The sequence below is a fragment of the Pseudonaja textilis genome, chromosome 16, assembly GCF_049901715.1.
Source record: "Pseudonaja textilis isolate UNSWEBS1 chromosome 16, rPseTex1.2, whole genome shotgun sequence".
In the NCBI taxonomy this organism is placed as follows: Eukaryota; Metazoa; Chordata; class Lepidosauria; order Squamata; family Elapidae; genus Pseudonaja; species Pseudonaja textilis.
Genome location: NC_142005.1, coordinates 10,287,438 through 10,308,303, shown reverse-complemented (window position 1 = coordinate 10,308,303; position 20,866 = coordinate 10,287,438). Strand labels below are relative to the sequence as shown.

The window sequence follows — 20,866 nt, the reverse complement described above, 5'->3', positions numbered from 1 at the left end:
GAAGAGAGGGAGGGAGGAGAAAGGGAAAGAAGGAAGGAAGGAAGGAAGAACAGGGAAGAGGAAGGAAGGAGAGAAAAGAATAGAGGGAGGACAGAAAGGAAGGAAGGAGAGAAGGGAGGAAGGAAGAAGGAAAGGGAGGAAGGACAGGAAGGAAGGAAGGAGAACAGGGAAGAGGAAGGAAGGAGAAGGAAAGAATAGAGGGAGGACAGAAAGGGAGGAAGGAGAGAAGGGAGGAAGGAAGGAGAAGGAAAGAAAGGAAACGGAGGAAGGACAGAAAGGAAGGAAGGAGAACAGGGAAGAGGAAGGAAGGAGAGAAAAGAATAGAGGGAGGACAGAAAGGAAGGAAGGAGAGAAGGGAGGAAAAAGGGAGAGGAGGGAAGGCAGCCTCCCCCGCCCCCTGGCCCGGCCATTCCCCGTGGCCACTGGAGGCCGGCGGGCTCCGCGGGGCGGCTGCGGAGTGATTGATAAGCGAGCCTGCCGCCCCCGCCCTTCTGCCAGGCTAAAATAAAAAAGCGCTGAGCTCACCCTTCCCTCGGCCGCCCCGCCATTGGCCGCCCGCTGGGTGCACAGCGCCGGGGCCGGGGGGGGGGGTGTGCGGCGGGGCCAGGCAGAGGCTGCCGCTGACCAAGGTAAGCATCCGGCGCCCTCCCGCCGCTTCTCGCTCCCCGGCTCACCTGGGCGCACCTGGGCAGGGCGGGCGTGGGGGGGCTCCTCCGGCTGCGGCAGGCTCGCTCCCGCGGGGCGAAGGTCCCAGGCCGGCCGGGGCTCCGGCTGAGACGGGGAGACCCGGGGCGCCACCCTCTCCCCGCGGCTCCTCCGGGGCCCAATTCAGCAGCAAGGCTGCCTCCTTGCGAGTCGGCAGGGAGGGACGTAAACAAGCTTCCCTTTGATCCCGGCTTGGCGTCGCCGCTACCTGGCCACACCCGTGATGGAGGGCGGGGTGGGTGGGTGGGGGCTCTGCAGGCCAGGAGGGTCCTCGGGTGCCAAAGATTTGGGGAAGGGCGGGGGCGGAGGGGGACAGAGGGAATGACTCCTGGAGGGTGAGAGTTTTGCTTTGAGCAGGTTTAGCCTCGGAGAGAAAAAGGTCCAGAGGGGAGTTTATTTGGGGACTAGACCCCCGAGGGGGGTGGGTGGGAACCGGGGGTCTGCAATTCAGGAACAAGGCTGCCTCTGAGCTGCACAGAAGAAGCCCCCTCCCTCCCCCCATTAAGAAAAGAGAGTCTGTCTCCAGGCTAAAAGCATCCAAAGGGAGCCATAAGGTGAATTTCCTCCAAAATGCCACCAGTAAAACCCACCCCTCCAAATCTTCCAGAAGTCCTTGAAATGTCAAATGCAGGTTTTCCTCCCCTAAAAGTTGGTGAGTGTGTGTGTGTGTGTGTGTGTGTGTGTGTGTGTGTGCAGAAACTAGGCAGCTTCAGCGAAAGGTGTCATCCTGGTTGGGGATTTCCTCCCCTCCATTGCCCGAGAAAAAGGGGGTCCAGTCCAGCCGGTTTCTTGTAGGTCAGCAGCGGCCAAGGCAGAAGTTCAACCCTTCAGCTCAAATTTCTACCTGCTGGCCGCAACGAAATGTGAAGAAAAGGGGAGGGGTGGAAGGCCTGAGCGGGACATTTGCTAAACTCATTTCTCTAATGGCAAATCCACCCGCTGGGTGGGTGGGTTCTCTTCCCCACCCCCCTCCTCGCCTATCCCCAAAAGTGGTGTAGTTTCCACTCTTTAGGATCAACCGAACAACCGACCCCTTAGTTGCAGTAGGAATTGACTGATGAACAACCAGCCGACAGGCAAAGAAATAGTTTCTGACTTCAGCGCTCGGGATAAAGAGTTGGAAAAGTCGTGAAGGTGCCTAGAAAAAGGGTGGAGGGGGCTGTCCAGCTGTGCTTCATCCCCTCCTGCCTGTGGTGGCCGCCACCTCAAATCTGGCCACAGGACCGGGGGTGGCGGGGGGGGGGAGAACAGTGCCCGGCGGAGACTTCATTCGGACAGCTTAGATTTCCATGCGCAGGGAGTTCTGGCTAACATGACAGCCATCGCTGCTCTCATCTTACATTTCTCAAGACATAAAAGGAGGCCTGGGGGGGGCGTAAAGCGGGTGGGAGCAGAGTCAGCTGGCCCCATAGCTCATTCAACGCTCTCTTCTCCTTCCTCCCCACCATCGGGCAACCGGCCAACCCAAAGGGCCAAGACCCTTTCCAGCCAGTTCAGCGCTGCTAAGGGCATCTTCCATTGATCCTCGAAAGAACGAGCAAATCTGCGAAGGGAGGCGTCCGACGCCAGGCTCCTCCAGCTGTCCCCCAAATAGCAGGAGGCCCAGTTGGCGAGGTTAGGACGATAGAGCATTCCCACAGTCCTGAGGCAGGGAGTCCCGCTGACCCCTCCACTAATAGTGCCCCCCATGGCTCCGTAAGTAGGTTTGCGGCGCGTTCTTTGGGCTCCCCGTAAGCTGTAGCTCTTCCCCCGGCCTGGCTGGCTTTCCTCGCAGGGGAGACCCTACGCCAACTGCTCCTTGGCCACCCTCACCATGACGACTTCCTACCGACAAGAGCTGGAGAAATACCGAGATATCGATGAAGACCAGCTCCTGAAGGAACTCTCCCCGGAGGAGCTGGACCAGCTGGACCTGGAGCTGCAGGAAATGGATCCAGAAGTGAGATCGGGGAGGGGGAGCTGCAGGGGGAGGGGGGGGGAACAGGGAAGAGGGGAGGGACTCTGGCAAACTCCGGATTCCCTTCTCAAACTCTCTGAATCGAAGGGCTCACAGGTGGCCTAGGAGCCTCTTCTGTTGAGGGATCGGGAAGCCGGGAGTCCTGCCCAAAATAGCAAAAATGTGCCATCTTTGGGGGACAACAAGAAAATTGCGGCTTATTTAGATGTGGCAAGTTGAGAGAGCAATAAGTGGTACCCATAAAATAAATTCATTTGTTCACTCGGCCCATTTTGATGGTTGCCCAAGTCAGACACGCACAGGGGACTCCAGGCAGCTTAAAAGATGAACGATCCCCAAACCCATCATCCTTTTCCTCCCCCCCCCCCAGGTGGTCCTGCCCCCCTCTTACGCACTGTGTAGGCTCCTGGGCCAGGGGACACCAGGGTGCCCCCCCCCTGCAGAGGGGCCCAATGCTCCTGGTGGGGTTTTCACGGGGCGCGGAAGGAGGAGCTTTCGCTGTGGCCAACCCTGGCACCCCGGTTTCTGCTCTGCTTCCCAGAACATGATGCTCCCGGCTGGGCTCCGGCAACGGGACCAGACGAAGAAAGACCCCACGGGCCCCCTGGACCGAGACGCCTTGATGCAGCACCTGGAGAAGCAGGCGCTGGAGGTGAAGGAGCGGGAAGACCTGGTGCCCTTTACGGGGGAGAAGAAAGGTAAGGGCCGCGCTGCCCACCTGGGCTCCACTGTCCATGCCAGCAAGGCTTTGATGGGGTCTGGGGTCTGGGGTCCCTCCTTTCCTCCCCAGGGGGTTTCAGGACCCTGAGGGAGCAGAGGGCAGCCAGCCCCAACCGGAGCAGAAAAACCAAGGAGGAGATTTTACTGCATCCAAAACTAAGATTTCCCTGAAAAATCCCCGTTCTTTTCACTTCTTCTGTGTCCTGGATTCACTGTTGACCAGTAAAGGAGAAAGTTTGTAGCTCAAGGTTGAAATGAGGGGTCCCTGCTGGATTGCTTACTCGTAGGCGTTTCATGTCCCAACTAGGTAACAACGTCAGGGCTAGGTGGGGTTTGCTGCCAATGCTCCTTCTAGCACTGATGCTGTTACCTGGTTGGGTCATGAAACGTCTGCAAGAAAGCAGCCAGGAGCCCCAAGGGCCCCTCATTAGCCGCTTAAAAAGAAAAGTAGTTCCCCACCAAATCTGAGCCCCTTTGCAAACTTTCTCACCTCTTTCTCAAACTGTCACCCGGATGCAAGTCACGGAAACGTTCGATATCCTTCTTCCCTGCTCCTGGGGGCTCCCGTTTCAAGGAGGCTCGGTGGGCTCCATGCTGGTTGTCCCCGCATTTAGGCCAAAGACCCCTCGCCGTCTTCCTCCCTCCCATAACTGAATCGCCCAACATCTGACGGCTATTAATAAATCTGGAACTTCCCCTCTGCGTCCAAATTGCCGGCGTGAATGAAGGCCGTTTCGGGGACTCATTCCAGGCAGCAGGACACGGATTGTCATTGAACTCCGAGAATCCCTGCAATGTTAATGTTCAGTGGGGAGGAAAAGTGGGGGGGATAATTCTGCAGAGCTGATGGATGGGAAGGAAGGGAGGGAGGGAGGGAGAGGGGGAGGGAGGAATAAGGAAAAGGGAAGGAAGGAAGGAAGGAAGGAAGGAAGGAAGGAAGGAAGGAAGGAAGGAAGGAAAAGGGAGGGAGGAAAGAATAAGGAGGGAGGGAGGAAGGAAATAAAGAAAAGATAGGGAAGGAGGGAGGAAGGAAAAGGGAAGGGAGGAAGGAAGGAAGGAAGGAAGGAAGGAAGGAAGGAAGGAAGGAAGGAAGAAGGGAAGGAAAGGGAGGGAGGGAGGAAAGAATAAGGAGGGAGGGAGGAAGGAAATAAAGAAAAGATAGGGAAGGAGGGAGGGAAGAAGGAAAAGGGAAGGAAGGGAGGAAGGAAGGAAGGGAATTTTGAGAGCTCTAGTTGCTTATAAAGGAGGCTGCCCGTTGGAGCCCTGCAGGAGTCCCCCACGGCGCTACATCGGACTTCGGTCTCTTGGCTTCCTCTTCCTCCTCCGTTCCTCACCCTTTTCCGCCTCTCCCTCCGCAGGGAAGCCCTTCGTCCCCAAAGTCCCCAAAAAAGAAGTCGTCAAAGAAGAGGACGTCATCCTGGAGCCGGAACTGGAGGAAGCCTTGGCCAACGCCACCGACGCCGAAATGTGCGACATCGCAGGTAAGAAGCAGCTGAGGGGGGCCAAAGAGCGAGCCGCATCCAAGTCCCGCCCCCTCTGTGGAGCCTCCCTATCCAGGAGCAGCTGGCTGCAACCCCCTCTTGGCTGCTGCTGTTGTGGGCAGCCCCCAATCCCACTTAGGATCAATGCACGAAAAAAGCGGCTGGTTTGTTTTTGGGGTGGGCGCAGCTCCTTCGAAGCCCTGCGAATCCCGCAGGAGACTCACGCAGAGGAGAGACCTCGCCTGGCCCAGCCAGTGGCAGGAGGGAGGCGGGTCAGCGGCCTGCCCCACATCGACACTCAGCGAGGCGTAAGCCGATCGGGCCGCAGCCTTTCTCCTTTTAGTCCCCGCCTGGAGCTCCGCCAGCCCTCGCGCCTGCTCCGCTTTAGAAACTGAGCCAGGCCAGGTTTGGACTAAGCCAAGGCTTTGTGCAGCAAACCGGGTTATTTTTTTTTCTAACCCGGATCCAGCTGGGCTTCTTGGCTTTCTGCTTCCTTGCAGCCATCCTGGGCATGTACACCCTGATGAGCAACAAGCAATATTACGACGCCATCTGCAGCGGCAACATCACCAACACGGAAGGCATCAACAGTGAGTGGGCAGGGCTGGGCTTCAGGGGAGAGGAACCGCTTAGGGGAGGAGCCCCTGCCCCGTCAAGTTTCTAGTCCTCTTGACAAGCCACACCTTCCCCTGCCTCGGCTGCAGGGGTGAAAGACACCGAGAAGTGGGAAATTAAGGTGTTGTCGCAGGGCATATTTAAAACAGTTTGGGCAGGTAGAGAGGATTTGATTCCCTGCCGGCGGAGGGGCTCCCGGGAGGCTCAAAAGATGGCCCTACCCAATTTGACTGCACCCCCTGCCCCCACGTTCAGCCTGGGGACAACAAAACTGTCTCGCTTGGCTGAACACTGTCTCGTCCACTACACAGCTCATCGTCCCCTGCCAAGGGAAAGAACCAACCTGGGGGAGGAGGGGGGGTCTTCAGGCCAGGGGATTCCATTTTGCCTGTTGGCCAAAGATCAAGACTTGAGGGTGACGTCAAGAGGTGAGAAGAGGTTCAGGTAGCCCTTTCTCCCCCCCCCCGCCCCCCCCATCCTCTTCTGCGCAGGTGTGGTCCAGCCGGACAAGTACAAGCCGGTCCCGGATGAGCCCCCCAACCCCACCAATGCCGAAGAAACCCTGGCCAAAGTCCGAAGCAACGACAAAGACCTGGAAGAGGTGAACCTGAATAACATCCAGGTGAGTGCCAAACCCCCCCAAGAGGACCCCGCGGTGAACTGACCAGGGAGACGTGGACCGGTCCTATCCTGGGGTTATCCTGTCCTGAGTCCTCGAGTCACGGCCCTTTGTCGAACAATTCCAATTTATGACAGCCTTGTGAACAGCAACTTCCTGGCCTGTGCTCACACTTAATAGCCGCTGCTCCTCGGCGGTTATTGGAGCACGATTCGGGCGCTTGGCACCGTCTTGCCTTTACGCACCGGTTGCAGCGTCCTGCGATCACGGGAGCACGATTTGTGACCTTTGGGGGAGCTGGACTCCCTTAATGACTGCTTTAAAAATGGCTGTGAGTCTGATTCCACTTACGACCGCCATGACTTCTGACCGAAGTTCTGGCTCCAAGTCGAGGGCTACAGGAAAGCAGGCGGCCATGTGGGGGAACACAGAGGTCGTCGTCCCCCGCATCCCACCTGCAGAGGCGGCCAGAAGGGGGGGGGAAAGGACCCTCCCAGGGGTCCCCTCTACACAGACGGCCGTCCCCGCTCTTCTCCCGCCCAGGACATCCCCATCCAGACCCTGAAGGAGATCTGCGAAGCAATGAAAACGAACACCCACGTCAAGCAGCTCAGCTTAGTGGCCACCAGAAGCAACGATCCAGTGGCCCACGTAAGCCCCCAAGATCCTCCCCCAGGGGACCGGCACCCAGGGGCCGTGGAGGGTGGCTGCCCTTGGGGTTCCCCCTCCCCCATGACCCCTTTTTTCTATCTAGGCGGTGGCCGAGATGCTGAAGGAGAACAAGAGCCTCCAGTCGCTCAACATCGAGTCCAACTTCATCACCAGCGCAGGGATGATGGAGGTCATCAAAGCCATGAAGGAAAACAGCACCTTGGCCGAACTGAAGGTGGACAACCAGGTGAGGGTCCCGCGACTTTAAGCTGGGTGGACTACAACTCCCAGAATTCCCCAGCCAGCTTGCTGGCTGGGGAATTCTGGGAGTTGAAGTCCACCCAGCTTAAAGTTGACAAGGTTAAGAAGTTTTGACACCATCAAGACAGACTTTGCGATCCTGCGTTTCCCCAACTGGGGGACAATTAAACTTTAGACCCGCCGCCTGACGCTCCTTCCCCTCCCTCCTGCAGCGCCAGCGGCTGGGTGACTCGGTGGAGATGGAGATGGCTGCCATGCTGGAGAAGTGCACCTCCATCACGCGGTTCGGGTACCACTTCACGCAGCAGGGCCCCAGGGCCCGGGCCTCCATTGCCATCACCAGGAACAATGAGCTGCGTAGGTTGGCCGAGAGTGGCGGAGGGGGAGGGGAGAGAGAAAGAGAGAGAAGGAACAATGGGGTACAAGGAAGGAAGGAAAGAGATGAAGTGGGGGAGAGCAAAGGAAGGATGAGAAGGGGAAAGGAAAGGATGAGAAAGGGAAGGAAGGATGAAAAGGGGAAGGAAGAAGGAAGACGGGGAGGGAAGGAAGGATAAGAAAGGGAAGGGAAGGAAAGGAAGAGTGGGAGGAAAGGATGAGAAATGGAAGGGAAGGATGAAAAAGGGAAGGAAAGGATGAGAAAGGAAGGATGAGAAAGGGAAGGAAGGATGAAAAAGGAAGGGAAGAAGGGGAGGAAGGATAAGAAAGGGAAGGAAAGGAAAGGAAGAGTGGGAGGGAAGAATGAGAAATGGAAGGGAAGGATGAAAAAGGAAAGGATGAGAAAGGAAGGAAGGATGAAAAAGGGAAGAAGGAAGAGGGGGAGGGAAGGGAAGGATGAAAAAGGGAAGGATAAGGAAGGGAAGGAAAGGGAGAGAGGGAGGAAGAGAGGGATGGATGGGCTGGATAAGCCGGGGGAGAGGTCTTGCCAGCTGTCTTCTTGCTTTTCACCTCTTTCCTTTTGCAGGACGCAAACAGAAGAAGACATAAATTGGGGGCTCCATCATCCCGGAAGCGGCTTCCATGGCTCAGGCACCCCCCTCCCTCCTTCCCCATGGCTACAACTCCAAAGCAGCCCAAGAGTGATTCTGGGGCTCACGAGCCCAACTTCGTTTTTTTTTTTCCTCCCTTCATCTCCGAGCCCCCCCTGTCCTCCGCCTTTTAAATACCTCTGTAAATAAAGAGATCTGAACGATGCTACCCCCGCTTCTTCCCTCCTCAGGGATGTAGGGCCTTCCTTCCCAACTGGCTTCGTTTGCCGCCGCGGCGCTTGCGATCTTCCCGAGACGGAAGCCATGTTTTAAAAAACGGTTAAGGCTCTTGATAACAGCTGGTCCTCGAGCCCAAAATATAACTTCACATGGTCACTAGATGAATTGCTTTAAGTCAAGGACCACCTGTACTTGGTACGCAGGCTCGGGGACCCTGGTGGTGTCTTTGCCTTAAATAAAGGGGCCTGGGGTCTTGGGAATTGGATGGGGGGGGAGAGGAGAGGGAGGAGGGGGCTTGGTTCTCCTGCCTACAGTAAAGGCAGCGGAGACCCTCCTTCTGGGATGAAAAAGGATTATTGAACATCTCAGCACTCGGGACATGGATCCCTTCCCTGGGGCCAAGAAAAGGCTCAAAGATTTGGGGAAGGTAAGACCTACCTAGGCAACCTGGGATGGGGGGAAGGGAAATCAGAAACAAGGGGAGGGGGAGGGATAGAGAGACCCTGAACAGGACCCAAGCAGCACTTTGGGCAAAACACCTTGGTTTTCCTCTCGGCTGGCTTGGCTTTTGGTGGCCCGGGACCGCCGTCCCGGCCTGAAACCAGAGAAGACCAAGGCCGGCCGCTGTCCGAAGAAGCTGCCATGGGGGAGAATTATCCCAAGCAGGTGTTGCTGGCTGCCACCCACCCCCCAGCCCGTCCTTGAGACACGGCAGGCGAAATGGGAGAACCAGAGGGTCAGGTTGCAAGGACCCTGGAATGGCTCCCTGGGGAGGAGGAGGAGGAGTCATCGTCCCAGGTCTCGAAATTCCCAAGGACGGTGAATAATCCTTCCCTGCAGGGAGCAGGCAAGAAACAGCATCTACGAGGTAAAAAGGAAGGAAGGAAGAAAATATAATCATTTAAAACGGCTCCTGATTATAAGCGCTGAGCAGGAAAACGAAGGGGAATTTGAACTGTCTCCAGATTCTCAGACCCAAACCTCTCGGATGACGAATCTAAGAGAGTTCGGTCTTTTTTAGTTCCCCACGTAGAAAACCAGGTTCCCGTCTTCGCGGTTCTGAGGGCAGCGCGACGTAAGTAAGAGCCAGCAGCCAAGTCCCCGAGGGAGAAGCCCACTTCTTGATTCGTCCAGCTGAACAGCAGCAGCTTGCCTAAATCCTGTTTTTATTCAGATGTCCTCGTGGCTTTTTCTCTCCAGCCGCCGCCTTGTCCAGAAACTGCCCAACGAACTTAAGGAAGGCCTTGTTGGAAACGAAATGCAAACGGCAGCCGAAGAGGAATAAACACGAACAATCGCACCACCAAAAGACAACACACAAAGGTGGCAAAAAGTTGCTTCCAACGCCCAGTGACTGGGCCAAAAGTGCATTTAATTTAATTCCAGATTTCCGGTCTTCCTGGCACTCTTCCAAGGCGTGGCCAGGGAGGCGGGGCGGGGGCTTTCTGTCCGCCATCAGGATGGGGGCAGCACTGGGGGCTCCTCCTCATCCGTATCGAACTCCACATTCTCGTCTTTGACCCATTTGCCGGACCCGTCCTGGATCCACCCCGAACTGTGAGAAAAGGAAGGAAATTTGGCCAAGGAAGGAGACTCCAGGCTAGCCCTTATAAGCAGCCCCTCACCCAGGGTCTCTTCTCTGGAGTTACCTTTTCAGCTTCAGGTAATGCTCCAAAGTGCGTCGCTTCTCCGGATCGTCGGGCTCAGATGATTTCCGTGTCTTGCGCCCCTTTCCTTGACGGGCAAACTTCTTCTCTCGAGGCTCTGTGAGAAAGGAGGACTCTGAAAATGACTTAGCTTTGCTCGTGGGCGACATCCCTGTGAACAGCAAAGGCGGTTGGTTGTGCAGGTGGAGCCAACTGGGGCTTTGTTTATTGATTGATCATGAAGTTTATTTTCCCCCATCTGGTATCCAGAGACTCTGGGTGGTTATAGGGCAATAAGCCACGTTTAAGCCACCTTTCGTGCACAATGCTGCTTCTTGGACCTAAACAAGATTCACGTCTTACATTCCCCCTTTCCTGTCCTCGACACTTCCCTGGCTAACTCGGGTCCTTTCCCAGGGTTAGGGTTTACGCTCCCTGCGAGGTGGGCCGCCATTCTCTGCGCATTCGGTGTCTGGGCTTACTGACAAGATCTCAAAACGGCTTCTGACCTGCTGCTCCACGTCTGCAGCTGGACAAACAGGCAGAGGGGCTCCCTTCCTCTTCGACCTGCCGCTCTTTGTCCACCGAGTCAGAACCGGGGGGCTTGGGCATCCCAGGGGTCTCGGCTGCTCTGAAGCTGGCACTCGGCCCGGAAGTGCTGGCACTGGCCTCGTTCCTGCATCAAATCAGAGACCCAGGCTTTCATATTAACTGACCTTCCTGGCGGAGAGAGCAGAGAACCAGCGGCTGGCCCTTCCCAGATGTGGGTCTCACCTTTTGGAGCGGCAGCAGCTGTTGTAAGGCACCGTTTTCAGCAAGGCATTCTGGGTAATCTTCCTCGTTTGGGCAAGTAAGGGGGCTGGTCCCTGAGCCACCTAGGAAACAAAGCCAGAATCTGGAGGGGTTTTAATTTCACCTACTAAGTCAGGGGTCCCTAAACTTGGCCACTTTAAGACTGATGGACTTCAACTCCCAGAATTCTCCAGCCAGCATAGCATAGCGTAGCATAGCAGGCTGGAGAATTCTGGGACTTGAAGTCCACCAGTCTTAAAGTGGCCAAGTTTAGGGACCTCTGTGCTAAGTTCTCAGAGGCGATTCTAAGGCTCCTTCCACGCCAAGCATTTATTTCGGAATAAATTTTTAAAGAAATGCACCCTGTGGGAAAGAGCAGCGGATCAGAGTCCAGCAGGATCTACCTGGGTGCCATTTTCTTCCGCCTCCAGGTACGCCTGGTGATGACGCTTCTGAATTTCGTTCTCCAGAGAGACCTTCTTCCCGTAAAACCTCTGCAAACCTGCGATGGAGAGAAAAGCCCCCCATGCTCAGCAGCCGGACTTTTAAGCCATCTGGAGGAGGCAAAATCTCAGGGCCTCCGTCTTCCCCGTCTGTGAAATGGGACGAAGCTCTCCGACCCCGCGGCTTGTAAACCCATGCAAGCCGATTTGGCGGAGAGCCTCACTGGGCTAGGTCTTTACGCTGGTTGCAAAGTGGAGGGGGGGATGCTGAAATTAGCTGGAGGCCGGGAGGATCCTTACCGGCTAAGTGTTTTTTCCCAGAACGGTGAATGGTGAGCATGTCCAGAGTGTCGAAAACCGGCCTGTGGAAGCAGACGGTGCAGGAATACCTAGAAAAGGGAGGGAGGGAAGTGGGGAGGAAGAGGAGGCCTTTGCAACCCCCCTCCAACCTCGCGCCCAGAGCAGCCTCAGGATCCGCACTCGGGGCCGAGCCCCCAAGCAAGACCTCACCTGCCATCGCGCAGCAGCAAAGCTTCGTCCTCGGGGATATAATTGGCCAGAAGCTCTGCCACCCTCCGTTTCTGGATAGGGAGCAAAGCAGGTGGAAGTCCAACAGGTCAGGTTGTTTGCAGAAGCATGAGGGGAGGGGGGGAGGAGAGGGGGAGGGAAGGAAGGGGGATGAATGGAAGAGGGCGAGGCCCCCTTCTCTTTGCCCAGCCCCCGTCCCCTGGTAATGATGGCCTTCCTGGATGCTGGACTACAACCCCCATCTTCTGGCTGCAAACCTCAGGAGCAATCTGCGCTGGCCTGCACTCTGCACATGCTCCGGCACCGCCTGGACATGGAGCAGCAAAGAGCTGCCAGCAGCAAAGGGCAGAATGACCCCCCGCTATGCCCCCCAGACGCCCCCTCCTCACCTTGAGCACCTGCAGCTGGCTGAGGTCGTCGCCCTCTCGCTTGAAGGACATGCTCCCCCGCCCAAAAGAAGCCCCACCGCTGCCCCCCCGCCTGGCAGAGGCGAGGGCTTTTCTTCCTGGAGAGACGACCGGACTACATTTCCCAGCAGGCAGCGGGCTGGCCGAGCCCTTCCCCGCTCCGCCAATCAGGACGCGACTCCCCGCCGACGGCAGGGGGCGCTCCGGCCTTCTCTTTCTCTGCGGCCTGCAAGGCGAAGGACTCCGTTTCCCGGCAGGCCCCGCGGGAAGTTTATTTTTATTGTATTTTATTTGGTTTGTCAGTTGCTTCCAAGATAATAGGCAGAAGTAAAAACATAGTTATGAATACATGGATAACATATAAGAAAAATAAAAAATAAAAGTTTGGTTGGCTTCTGCCGCTGCAGAAAAAAAGAGGCCGGAAAATCCTGCAAAATCACCCATAATAATAAGAAGAAAAGATGGTGAAATTCTCTTTCAACGCTGCAAGGGGGAAAAGCTCCCCAATCGGGATGGATGAGGCCTTAACTGAAAAGAAAGGACTACAGCCCCCATCCTCCTTTGCCAGGGGGGCAGCATGGGCCATGTAGTTTGTCCCCGGGAGGGGAGGAGCCAGGACCACAAGGCCCAGCAGCCTTTGCGGCCGATCAGCTGGCCGGGAGGGCGGGGCCGAGGAGGGGGATCGGGGGTCTCCGGTTCAACTGTCCGCCGAAACAGCCTCGGGGGTCGCCATGGGGTCGCCCGCCCGCCCTTCGCCGGCCCTGGCCGGGGGCGCCTGCTGAGATGCCCCGGAGGAGGGCGAGGGCGGCGGCGGCGGCGGGCAGCGGGGCAGCAGAGTCCTTCCCTCCCTCCCTCCTCGGAGCCGGCCTGGCGGGATGGCCTCCTCCCCCTCCGGGCGGGGGTCTCCGGGGGCCGCCGGGCTGCTGCGGGGGAGCCGGGCGCGATCCTACGGCAGCCTGGTCAGCTCGCCCGTGCGCGAACGGCGGCTGGAGCACCAGCTGCGCCCCGGGGACACTTTGCAGGGCCTGGCCGTCATGTACGGGGTGACGGTGAGCAAAGGGGGGCGGACACGGGCTGGGCGGGGGGAAAGGCGGCAGCCTCTGAGCATGCACAGAGTGCCTTTCCAGAAGGGGAGCCCGCCCGATCTGCAAGGAGCAGGCAGAGCCCCCCTCTCCCCTTCTAAGATAGGCTGCCTCCTTATTGCAGCCGCCCTGATCCTTCCAAGGCCCCCCCGGCTGGGGGCTTCCACTTAGATCCCCGAATCTGCAAAGGTTTAGCCACAACACCCATAAGCCACAGCGCTAAAGCCTGTCCCCAAAACGTTGCCCCTCAAATCAGCCAACGGACACTCGGGAAATGCTCTTTCAACCCAACGTTTGGCACAGGGAAGGCCAGTGGGCGTTGGCTGCCCTCTTGAGCAATGAGGACTAGCGCCTTGCTTTGCCCTCCTTCCCCATTCCTTTTCCAGACGGAGCAGATCAAGAGGGCCAACCGGCTGTACACCAACGACTCCATCTTCCTCAAAAAGACTCTCTTGATCCCAGTGCCGACCAAGCCCAAGGCTTTGTCCAATGGACTGGACTTGGAGCAGGAGGAGGAAGAGGAGGAGGAGGAGGGAGAGGAGAAGGGAGGGGAGGCCCTCCCGCCCGAGTCGACCAAAAAACAGAAGCAGCCCCGGAAGAACGGCTCTTCGGGGGGCTCCGTCCCCAAACACGACCTCTCGGCTGCCGATTTCCTCTTCAAACTGGATTCCGAGATCCGACGATCCAAGCAAGCGGCCGCCAAGAAGCTGCGGGAAGGGGAGAGCGGGTGAGTGAGGGGTTGGAGGGATGGGGTATTGGGTGTCTACATGCAGGCAGCTCAGGCCCAGGCGGTTTGCATGGAGTGCTGCGTTAGGTAGCTCGGTGCAAGTGAGCCAAGCTGCATTAGGGAATGAATCATTCGAGTCCTTTTCTTCTCTGGATGGAGGCAGAAGTGTGGAAGTGTCTGCTCGGGGGAGGAAAATCGTAGCTTTTTATTATGTTCGCTACCTAAAAAAGCAGTGAAGACCCGAGTCAGGCGTGGATGAGGCACCACCAGGTAATGCCAGGCCAGCAGAATATTATTAATGTTCCAGGCAGGGGATGTTTGTGAGACTCAACTTCTGTTAAACATTGTCCAGGGCTCTGTGTGGGCCACCAGGGGGCGCCCTCGCTCTGAACGGCCTCCAGATTCTCTCAGGAAGTGTGTGTGTGTGTGTGTGTGTGTGTGTGTGTGTGCGCTTTTTCAGTTCTTACAAAAGACAGGTAACAAGGGTGGCAGAGACTTAAAACCGCGGGTGCGGAAATGTCAACAGCTTCCTCTCTTTCCCTCCCAGCCCCACGTTGAATTTTCGTTTTTATCTGATATATTTGGTCTTAATTTCTAATTCTCGTCTCAAGAAGTGACTCTGGCGGCCTTAGAAACAATGGAAAGAATCCAGACCTCGAATGAGGCCGCTAATGGATGTGAACGGCAGCTTGGCCTGGGGGTAGACTGCCCCTCGCTCTGGAGGCTCGGCGGCTGTTTCGCTCGAGTTCCTCCGTTGCAGCGAAAGGAAGGGCAGGCAAAGAAACGAGGCCAAGGTGCTTGTCTTCCCTGGCACCCCCGGCGTCATCCCTCTCTCTCTCTCTCTCTCTCTCTGTCCCTCCCCGCTGCAGGATTTTGGGGGAGGCAGCCGGGATGAGCCCCACGCCTTCCTCCTCCGGCTCCTACCAGGGTGAGCCTTCGCCCCGGGCCCAACAGCGGGCAGTCCTGGGGCCCGTACCCCTCACCCGGATCGCCCGTGCCGACGCTCTGCTCGACCAGGAGGACGAGATCTTCAAGCTCTGAGACCCCCCAAAAAGGCCTCCGTTGGCATCACCCTGACAACCCCCCCTCTATGGGGAAGAACAGATGACCTTAAAATGGCCCCTGGAGATGAGGGGTCCCCCCCCCTCGCCTGCTCCGGTTTCACTTCTGCTTCCCTTGGACACCCTGCGCCCCCCACCCGCCCCTCTCGCCAACCAGCCAGGATGATGGGCGCCCGAGTGGGTCCCTAGCTTTGTTGCCCCCCACCCCGAATATTTATTGCCTCAACTTCTTCTGGGGGAAGGAACGGTCCCACCCTGTGCCTCCTCCCTCTGCCCTCCCCCAAAGCTGTTTGGGTCCATCCTGAGCGTGCCGGAGGGCAGATTCCTGGGAAGGGCTGTGGAGTATGGGCCAGAGGGGAGGATACTGGATAGAGGCCCCCATCCCATCCCATCCCACCCCCCAAACCCCCGTCTTTTGATCTTTCTGGAATTGGTGGCCCCCTATTCTCCGATTAAAGAAATGCAGGTTTTGCCAATTGGGCGGTGTGGCTGTGTTGTCTGTGCTCGCCCGTCTGGACAGGCAGTGACCCCCGAGAACGCCCTGGGGGTCTCCAGCAGCCCCAGGAATCCCTCCCCCAGAAAACACTTGAAAAACACTTGAAAAACCAAAATAAGTGTATTTTCAGATTTTGGGCTCCCTGAGACAAAAATTCCACGCTGGAGAAAAGTCCAAACATGGAGATAGGAAGGAGGGGGACGTGGGGGGGACATTCCTGAATTTCCCCCACCCTAAAAAAACAAGCTAGGAATCCATTTTGATAATTTCCAGCAGCTCAGAAAAGCCCCCTCTTATTCCAGACAATTCCGGCCAAAGGGAAAGGAGGGGGGTCCCCTTGAGGGCACAAAGCAGGTCCAATTCTGAGATTCCATTCACCGCAGACGCTGTAACGGGCACCTTCCAAGCATTGCTTGCCGGGAGAAGCAAAAAGGAAGGAAAACAATTTGACCACAATCCCCTCCCCAATCCAAGACGTGAAACACATCCCCCCCACACACACATCCTCCGGCCAGAAGGAATTGTCCATCGAGTGGACCCCTTGCACATTCAGGGACCCTTCCAGTTGAAGAAGCCAAGCGCTTTCATCCCAAGCTCCTGGTCCTCGCTGATCCATTGCAAACACAGCCTGCTGAGTCTTTAGGCCCAGGTCCGAAATCCCAGGCGTGGAACCAGTGGCCGTGAGTTCCGTTGCTCGACCCGGAGAGACACCCCCCCTTCCCACTTCACACACCCCCTCCCCTCCCCCCCTTTCGGGTGGGGAGGGCCGGTCACAGCTTCCCTTGGTCCATGAGCTGGTTGAGGCCCTGGCAGACCCTCTCCAGGTGGGGCTCGAAGGGGCTCCCGGGGCTGTAGAGCCGGCCCAGCAGTTCGGCGTTGGCGAAGTGGTCGAAGACGTGGCGGACGCGCCCGAGGGACTTGGGGGTCAGGTGCCTCTCCACCAGGCGGAGCAGCAGGTCCCGGCACTCCTCCAGCAGGCGGCTCAGCACGGCCTGCTCGAAGGTGAAGGCCACCTGGTGGAAGCTGACGGCCGTCATGGCTCCCTGGCGCAGCTTCTGCTTGAAGTCCTCGGCCACGGCCAGCTCGGCCTCGCTGAAGCGCCTGTTGCGGAAGAGGACGGAGACCTTGACCGCCACCTTCACCAGGTCCTTGATGACCTTCTGGGAGGCCGCCCGGTCCTGCGTGTGCTCCTTGGAGATGCGGTAGAGCTCGTCCAGCACGGCCCCGCTGGTCTCGTCGATGAACATGGTGACGGTGGACTTGCTGGCCATGCGGCTCAGCAGCTTCTTCTCCGCTTGCAGCGCCAGGTTGCGCGAGCTGAAGGCCTCCATCTCGCCTGGGTGGGGTGGGGGGAAGCGGGGAGAGAAGGAGCACCAGGGTGAGGACGGAGGGACGCAACGCCAGGCTCAGAATGCGGGGAGGGGGCTCCCCAGGAGACCCTCTTGAGCCAAGGAGACTTTCCCAACCCGGTCAAAGAAAGACGAGGAAACCTCACGACCTCATATTATTATTATTATTATTATTATTATTATTATTATTATTATTATTATTATTATTATTATTACTATTACTATTACTATTACTATTACTATTACTTTTATTTTATTTTATATTATTTTATTTTATTTTATTTTATTTCATTTTATTATTTTGGCAGCAGGAAACCAGCTTATTTTATTTTTTAGAAAGAATAAATCAGGTTTCTTTGCTGCCTCAGATCTGGTTTTTGACCTCGAGGGAGAGCCCGAAATGGATGCCAGGCTAAGTCAAGTGTGGCTTTTTAAAACACACATTATTTTTTATATATGTATTTGTCAATTCCGCTGGTTTGCTTCGACTTCCTCCGTACACCAGGCAGTTCCCCTTCCGGCTTCCCCTCGGCTCTTTGTTCCTTTTCGCCCAGGGAACAGACCTGGGTGTCTCCAAAGCTTCCCCCCCCCCCCGCCCCCCGTCCTGCGCTGGCCCCAGAAAAAGGTTGCCCGGGGGGGGAAATATTGGGGAATAGGAGGGACCCTTTCCTCTCTCTGTATCCAAGGCTGGGTTTGCCCCACGCAAGGAGTGGCTTTGATGAGCCTGCCTGCATTTTTTTACAAGCAAAAAATATTTCCTGCCCCCCCCCACCCCCTCCAGGTGCCAAGAGACCTTCCTGCTTGCTTTCTTTTTTTTTAAAGTTTTTCATTATTATCTTCCTGCTTTCAGCTGCATCCGGCAGCCTCTTGGGGTCTCCAGGCAGGGAGGCCCTTTGGCCCTTAAATGCTGAAAAGGGCCCGGAAATGGAGACCCAGCCAGAGGTGGGAGAGTAAAACTTATGGGGGGGAACAGCGATGCCCCCCAGCCGGGTCTTCCCTGTTGCTCTTCCAGAGACTCTGGGAATCTCCTGTCTCTGCCTGGGAAGCTTGGAGGGGAAGGGTGCCTCTGGGCAGGTGCAGAGGACTGGTCCCCAAAGACCCTGGTCAGCGCCCAGCACCGAAGAAGAAGAAGAAGCCAGAACCGAGGCGGAGGGGGCGCCCGGGGGGCCCCCCTCGCCTTCAAAGCGGCTGCACCCGCGACCCCCGCCGCCACCGAGCGCCCTAAGTTGCGGTCCCGGGACGCTGGGGGCGGAGGGAGCTCGGCACGTGCCGCCCCGGGCCCGAAACCGAAGCCAACGTCGCACGCGCGCCTGGCAGGCTGCTGGTCCCCTCGGAGGCGCGTCCCGGGAGGGAAGCGGGCGCAGGAATCCCTGAAGAGGGGAGGAACGGGGTGCGGAAGGGGGGGAGGCCCGCCCTGGGAGGTCTGGAGGGGTGGGGAGGGAAGAAGGAGCGCGCTTTGCATATGCCCAGAGGCTCACCGAAGCCTCTCCTCGCCGCCTTCGGGCTTAGGAGAAGGAGGCGCATTTTCTGGCGCAAATCTTTCTAACCAAGACAAACGTCCCCAAGTGCCTTTCGCCATCCCGGGGTGACTCAGCGCTGGAGCCCCCCGCCGTCTTCCCCCAAGGAAAGGAAGAGGCTCCATCCCCCCTAGAAGCCCGATCGGCACCCCCCCACCCTCCCCAGCGCTCACTCACCGGAGCCCCGCGGTTCTGCTGGCGCCTCCGAGCCGCCCCTGCCGGCTTTGCACCCCGAGGGCGGGTGGAAGAGCCGCGGGAGGGAAGGTCCCCCCGCTCGGGTCCCACCAAGACTTCCTCCCGCGGCGAGCCCGCCCCGTCAGCTGACACCCCCGCCCCCGAGCGAGGAAGCCGACAGACGCCGGCCAAGCTCCCGCCGGGCGCAAGACGGGCAAACTGGACGGTCCGCATATTTGGCGCGCGGCGTCACCACCCGGGTCCCCGCACCCCGGCCGCCGCTCTCTTCCCAGGAAGGTCTGGCTTCAGGCCCCTGTTCGCACATCTGGGCAGACCCGTGTCCGAGCCAGGTGGCCTTGCGCCCGCGGCCCTTTCCCTCCAGAGCATCCCACCTGCCTCCCGGGAAAGTGGGAGAGCTTTTCAGAGCCGTCCCGGGGATGCCCAAACTTGACCCCGGGGGGATGCCAGGGCTCAGGGATGCCAGGCACTTTCTGACTGCCAGTTGTGCCCGTGAAGGTCGTCTGGACGGGGTCTCTGCTTGTGGGGGGGGTGGGTAATAGGTGGGACTGACATCACTAGAGGCAGGAAGGATGGAAGAAACAAAGTTTTTGAGTGGGGCTAGAGATCCTTGCTTGCTAGTTTATAGTCCCCCAAACGCCACCAAGGAACATAGTTGTGCCCTCTTCACTTTGAAGCCCTGATTGTGCAGCTTGGCTCGCTCACGGGAGCCACACAAGGCTGTTTGAGTCTGAGGATGCCTATCCCTTCAGGTGGGGTTTTCAGGGTTTGCTCCTCCCCTCCCGATTTTAACCCTCAGGCCTGATTGTGTGTGTGTGTGTGTGTGTGTGTGTGTGTGTGTGTGTGTGTGTCCCAAAGCAATCAGGTCTGACCTGCTTCCAAAGAGGCTGAAACTGATAAGATGCTTGAGCGCTTCAGGGCTCCTTGTCAGCAATGCGGTTTTTCGAAAAGCAACACAACAGCACAAAATCTGGCCACTTCCCGGCCTGTTTCTCCTTTTCTCCTCTCGAACGTTCTCGATGGGGCAAGGAAAAGGAGGCAGGCCGAGGTTTCTCAAGGTGGGGCAGGAAAGCAGGCAAGGGCCAAATTAGGGTGGCCGTACACCCCTGTTGCACCCACGTTCTCCCACCCCATTTACTTGGGGAGGGGGCAGCCTTCTGCCTGCCCAGGCCGGGGCTTTGGAGGGCTCCGCTCCGCTTGCCAACTCAGCCTGAAACTTTGAAGCCGGAAGTTGAAAAGAGGAAGAGTGGAAGGAAACCACAACAGACAAAGGAAGTGGCGGGGGGAAGAGGGGGGGATTTTGCAAGAGGCAGCCTGCGCCATCGTGATTACGATGCAGGCCTGTTTTTCAGTCCGACTGTTGGAACACAGAAACACGCCCCCCCAGGGGAGAAAAATCTGCTTTTTGAAAACCAGCAACTGTTAAAAGCAAATGTTCAATATCGACACCCAGATGCCCACGGTTCGTCGTTGGGTTGGTTTCTTGCTTCCTGTTGGGGGGCAATTTAAGGGCTGCCCCAAAGGCAGAACCCTTCAACTGTAGAACGATACAAAAAACGAGAGGGAGAGAGGAGCTGACCAGCTTCCTAAGGTCTAGAAACTTGGCTTGCTTCTGTTAGATGAACATTCACAAACACACACACAAACACACACACTCTGATTAAGCAACCTCCACTTCCTACTTCAACAGGAGGCTGTTCCTTATTTTGCCCAACCCCCCTCAAAGTGAGAAATGCACCCGCGGCCTTGTGTGTGCGTGGGGGCAATTCCCTAAGAAACTTGCAGGGGAAATAAAATTCATCCCCTCCCTTTGAACGAGGCTGCCCAGATAATTCAGAGGAATTGAAAAGCAGAATCTTAAAAGGCCGAGGCCGAAACCTGAACATTCAGTTTTTCTAAGAAGAGGCCCTGGGTGTGGCAGCAGAATCTTGAGGACTAGAGACACCAATTTCTTTGTTTCAAAGGAGTGAGAAAAAGGGTGTGAGCCTCTGCAAGGAGACCTCCCCGGCTGCTCCTTTTGAAGATGGAGGATGGGGGGGGGCACTGCTAGCTGGGATGCCCCCCCCTCAAGGGCAGAGAAGCCCCCAGGCCCACTTTTAATGCTTCAACCTTCCTGAGCCTTGGAATCGGGCCTGCTTGCCAGCCTGGGGCAGCCAGGAGGGGCTTGTTCCTTAACTCCCCACCCCACCCCGCCTTGCAAGGTTGTTGTGAGCGTTCAAACAGCTCCAAATTTGCAGAACCAACCTGGATCCATAACTAGATTGTGGAGCCGAAGGGACAACGGGGCCATCCCAGCGCTGACCGCCAGAGGGGAGCGTTCGCCACACTTTGAAGGGCGGAAAAAAATCTGTTTTTTTTTTCTTCCACCGAGAATCCTTAGCTAAAAAGGTGAATTTGATGAAAGGGATGAAA

The 20,866-nt window shown here is 57.2% G+C and overlaps 4 protein-coding genes across 6 annotated transcripts; 2 read left to right on the top strand and 2 right to left on the bottom strand.

Annotated features, from left to right (window-relative positions):
• Positions 1–323: 323 nt before the first annotated feature.
• On the top strand, positions 324–8,199 carry TMOD4 (tropomodulin 4). The gene is made up of 10 exons (XM_087913964.1): positions 324–629; positions 2,480–2,644; positions 3,204–3,360; positions 4,741–4,863; positions 5,364–5,453; positions 5,970–6,100; positions 6,641–6,748; positions 6,852–6,995; positions 7,222–7,366; positions 7,971–8,199. Exons 2-10 carry the CDS (start codon positions 2,519–2,521, stop codon positions 7,991–7,993), a joined length of 1,047 nt encoding a protein of 348 aa, XP_087770090.1. The 5' UTR covers positions 324–629; positions 2,480–2,518; the 3' UTR covers positions 7,994–8,199.
• Positions 8,200–9,548: 1,349 nt separating this feature from the next.
• On the bottom strand, positions 9,549–12,627 carry SCNM1 (sodium channel modifier 1). Of its 2 annotated transcripts, none has more exons than XM_026724211.2 (8): positions 12,013–12,627; positions 11,606–11,676; positions 11,396–11,484; positions 11,057–11,154; positions 10,635–10,735; positions 10,370–10,536; positions 9,864–9,978; positions 9,549–9,769 (listed from the first exon to the last, which is right to left on the bottom strand). In XM_026724211.2, the coding sequence occupies exons 1-8, from the start codon at positions 12,061–12,063 to the stop codon at positions 9,670–9,672; spliced, it is 792 nt and encodes a 263-aa protein (XP_026579996.1). In that variant the 5' UTR covers positions 12,064–12,627; the 3' UTR covers positions 9,549–9,669. The 2 variants fall into 2 exon arrangements, with proteins under 2 accessions (XP_026579996.1, XP_026579995.1); XM_026724210.2 differs by having other exon boundaries at positions 9,864–10,032; positions 12,013–12,165.
• A 33-nt stretch (positions 12,628–12,660) lies between these two features.
• On the top strand, positions 12,661–15,376 carry LYSMD1 (LysM domain containing 1). Its single transcript, XM_026724218.2, has 3 exons — positions 12,661–13,079; positions 13,499–13,839; positions 14,709–15,376. The coding sequence occupies exons 1-3, from the start codon at positions 12,906–12,908 to the stop codon at positions 14,878–14,880; spliced, it is 687 nt and encodes a 228-aa protein (XP_026580003.1). The 5' UTR covers positions 12,661–12,905; the 3' UTR covers positions 14,881–15,376.
• Positions 15,377–15,497: 121 nt separating this feature from the next.
• On the bottom strand, positions 15,498–19,644 carry TIPE2 (TNF alpha induced protein 8 like 2). Of its 2 annotated transcripts, none has more exons than XM_087913711.1 (2): positions 19,327–19,644; positions 15,498–16,732 (listed from the first exon to the last, which is right to left on the bottom strand). In XM_087913711.1, the coding sequence occupies exon 2, from the start codon at positions 16,725–16,727 to the stop codon at positions 16,167–16,169; it is 561 nt and encodes a 186-aa protein (XP_087769837.1). In that variant the 5' UTR covers positions 16,728–16,732; positions 19,327–19,644; the 3' UTR covers positions 15,498–16,166. The 2 variants fall into 2 exon arrangements, with proteins under 2 accessions (XP_087769837.1, XP_026579998.1); XM_026724213.2 differs by lacking the exon at positions 19,327–19,644 and adding an exon at positions 18,440–18,668.
• Positions 19,645–20,866: the final 1,222 nt, after the last annotated feature.

What these genes read in the sequence shown, in the direction of transcription:
- TMOD4 (XM_087913964.1), top strand. Translation starts at nt 2,519, where the DNA reads ATGACGACTTCCTACCGACAAGAGCTGGAGAAATACCGAGATATCGAT. An exon ending in CTTTACGGGGGAGAAGAAAG is followed by an intron (nt 3,361 to 4,740) that starts GTAAGGGCCGCG and finishes CTCCCTCCGCAG; the next exon opens with GGAAGCCCTTCGTCCCCAAA. An exon ending in CACCAGGAACAATGAGCTGC is followed by an intron (nt 7,367 to 7,970) that starts GTAGGTTGGCCG and finishes TTCCTTTTGCAG; the next exon opens with GACGCAAACAGAAGAAGACA.
- SCNM1 (XM_026724210.2), bottom strand. Translation starts at nt 12,063, where the DNA reads ATGTCCTTCAAGCGAGAGGGCGACGACCTCAGCCAGCTGCAGGTGCTC. An exon ending in TTGCTGCTGCGCGATGGCAG is followed by an intron (nt 11,485 to 11,605) that starts GTGAGGTCTTGC and finishes TCCCTTTTCTAG; the next exon opens with GTATTCCTGCACCGTCTGCT. An exon ending in CGGAAGAAAATGGCACCCAG is followed by an intron (nt 10,736 to 11,056) that starts GTAGATCCTGCT and finishes TTTGTTTCCTAG; the next exon opens with GTGGCTCAGGGACCAGCCCC.
- LYSMD1 (XM_026724218.2), top strand. Translation starts at nt 12,906, where the DNA reads ATGGCCTCCTCCCCCTCCGGGCGGGGGTCTCCGGGGGCCGCCGGGCTG. An exon ending in CCGTCATGTACGGGGTGACG is followed by an intron (nt 13,080 to 13,498) that starts GTGAGCAAAGGG and finishes TTCCTTTTCCAG; the next exon opens with ACGGAGCAGATCAAGAGGGC. An exon ending in CTGCGGGAAGGGGAGAGCGG is followed by an intron (nt 13,840 to 14,708) that starts GTGAGTGAGGGG and finishes TCCCCGCTGCAG; the next exon opens with GATTTTGGGGGAGGCAGCCG.
- TIPE2 (XM_087913711.1), bottom strand. Translation starts at nt 16,727, where the DNA reads ATGGAGGCCTTCAGCTCGCGCAACCTGGCGCTGCAAGCGGAGAAGAAG.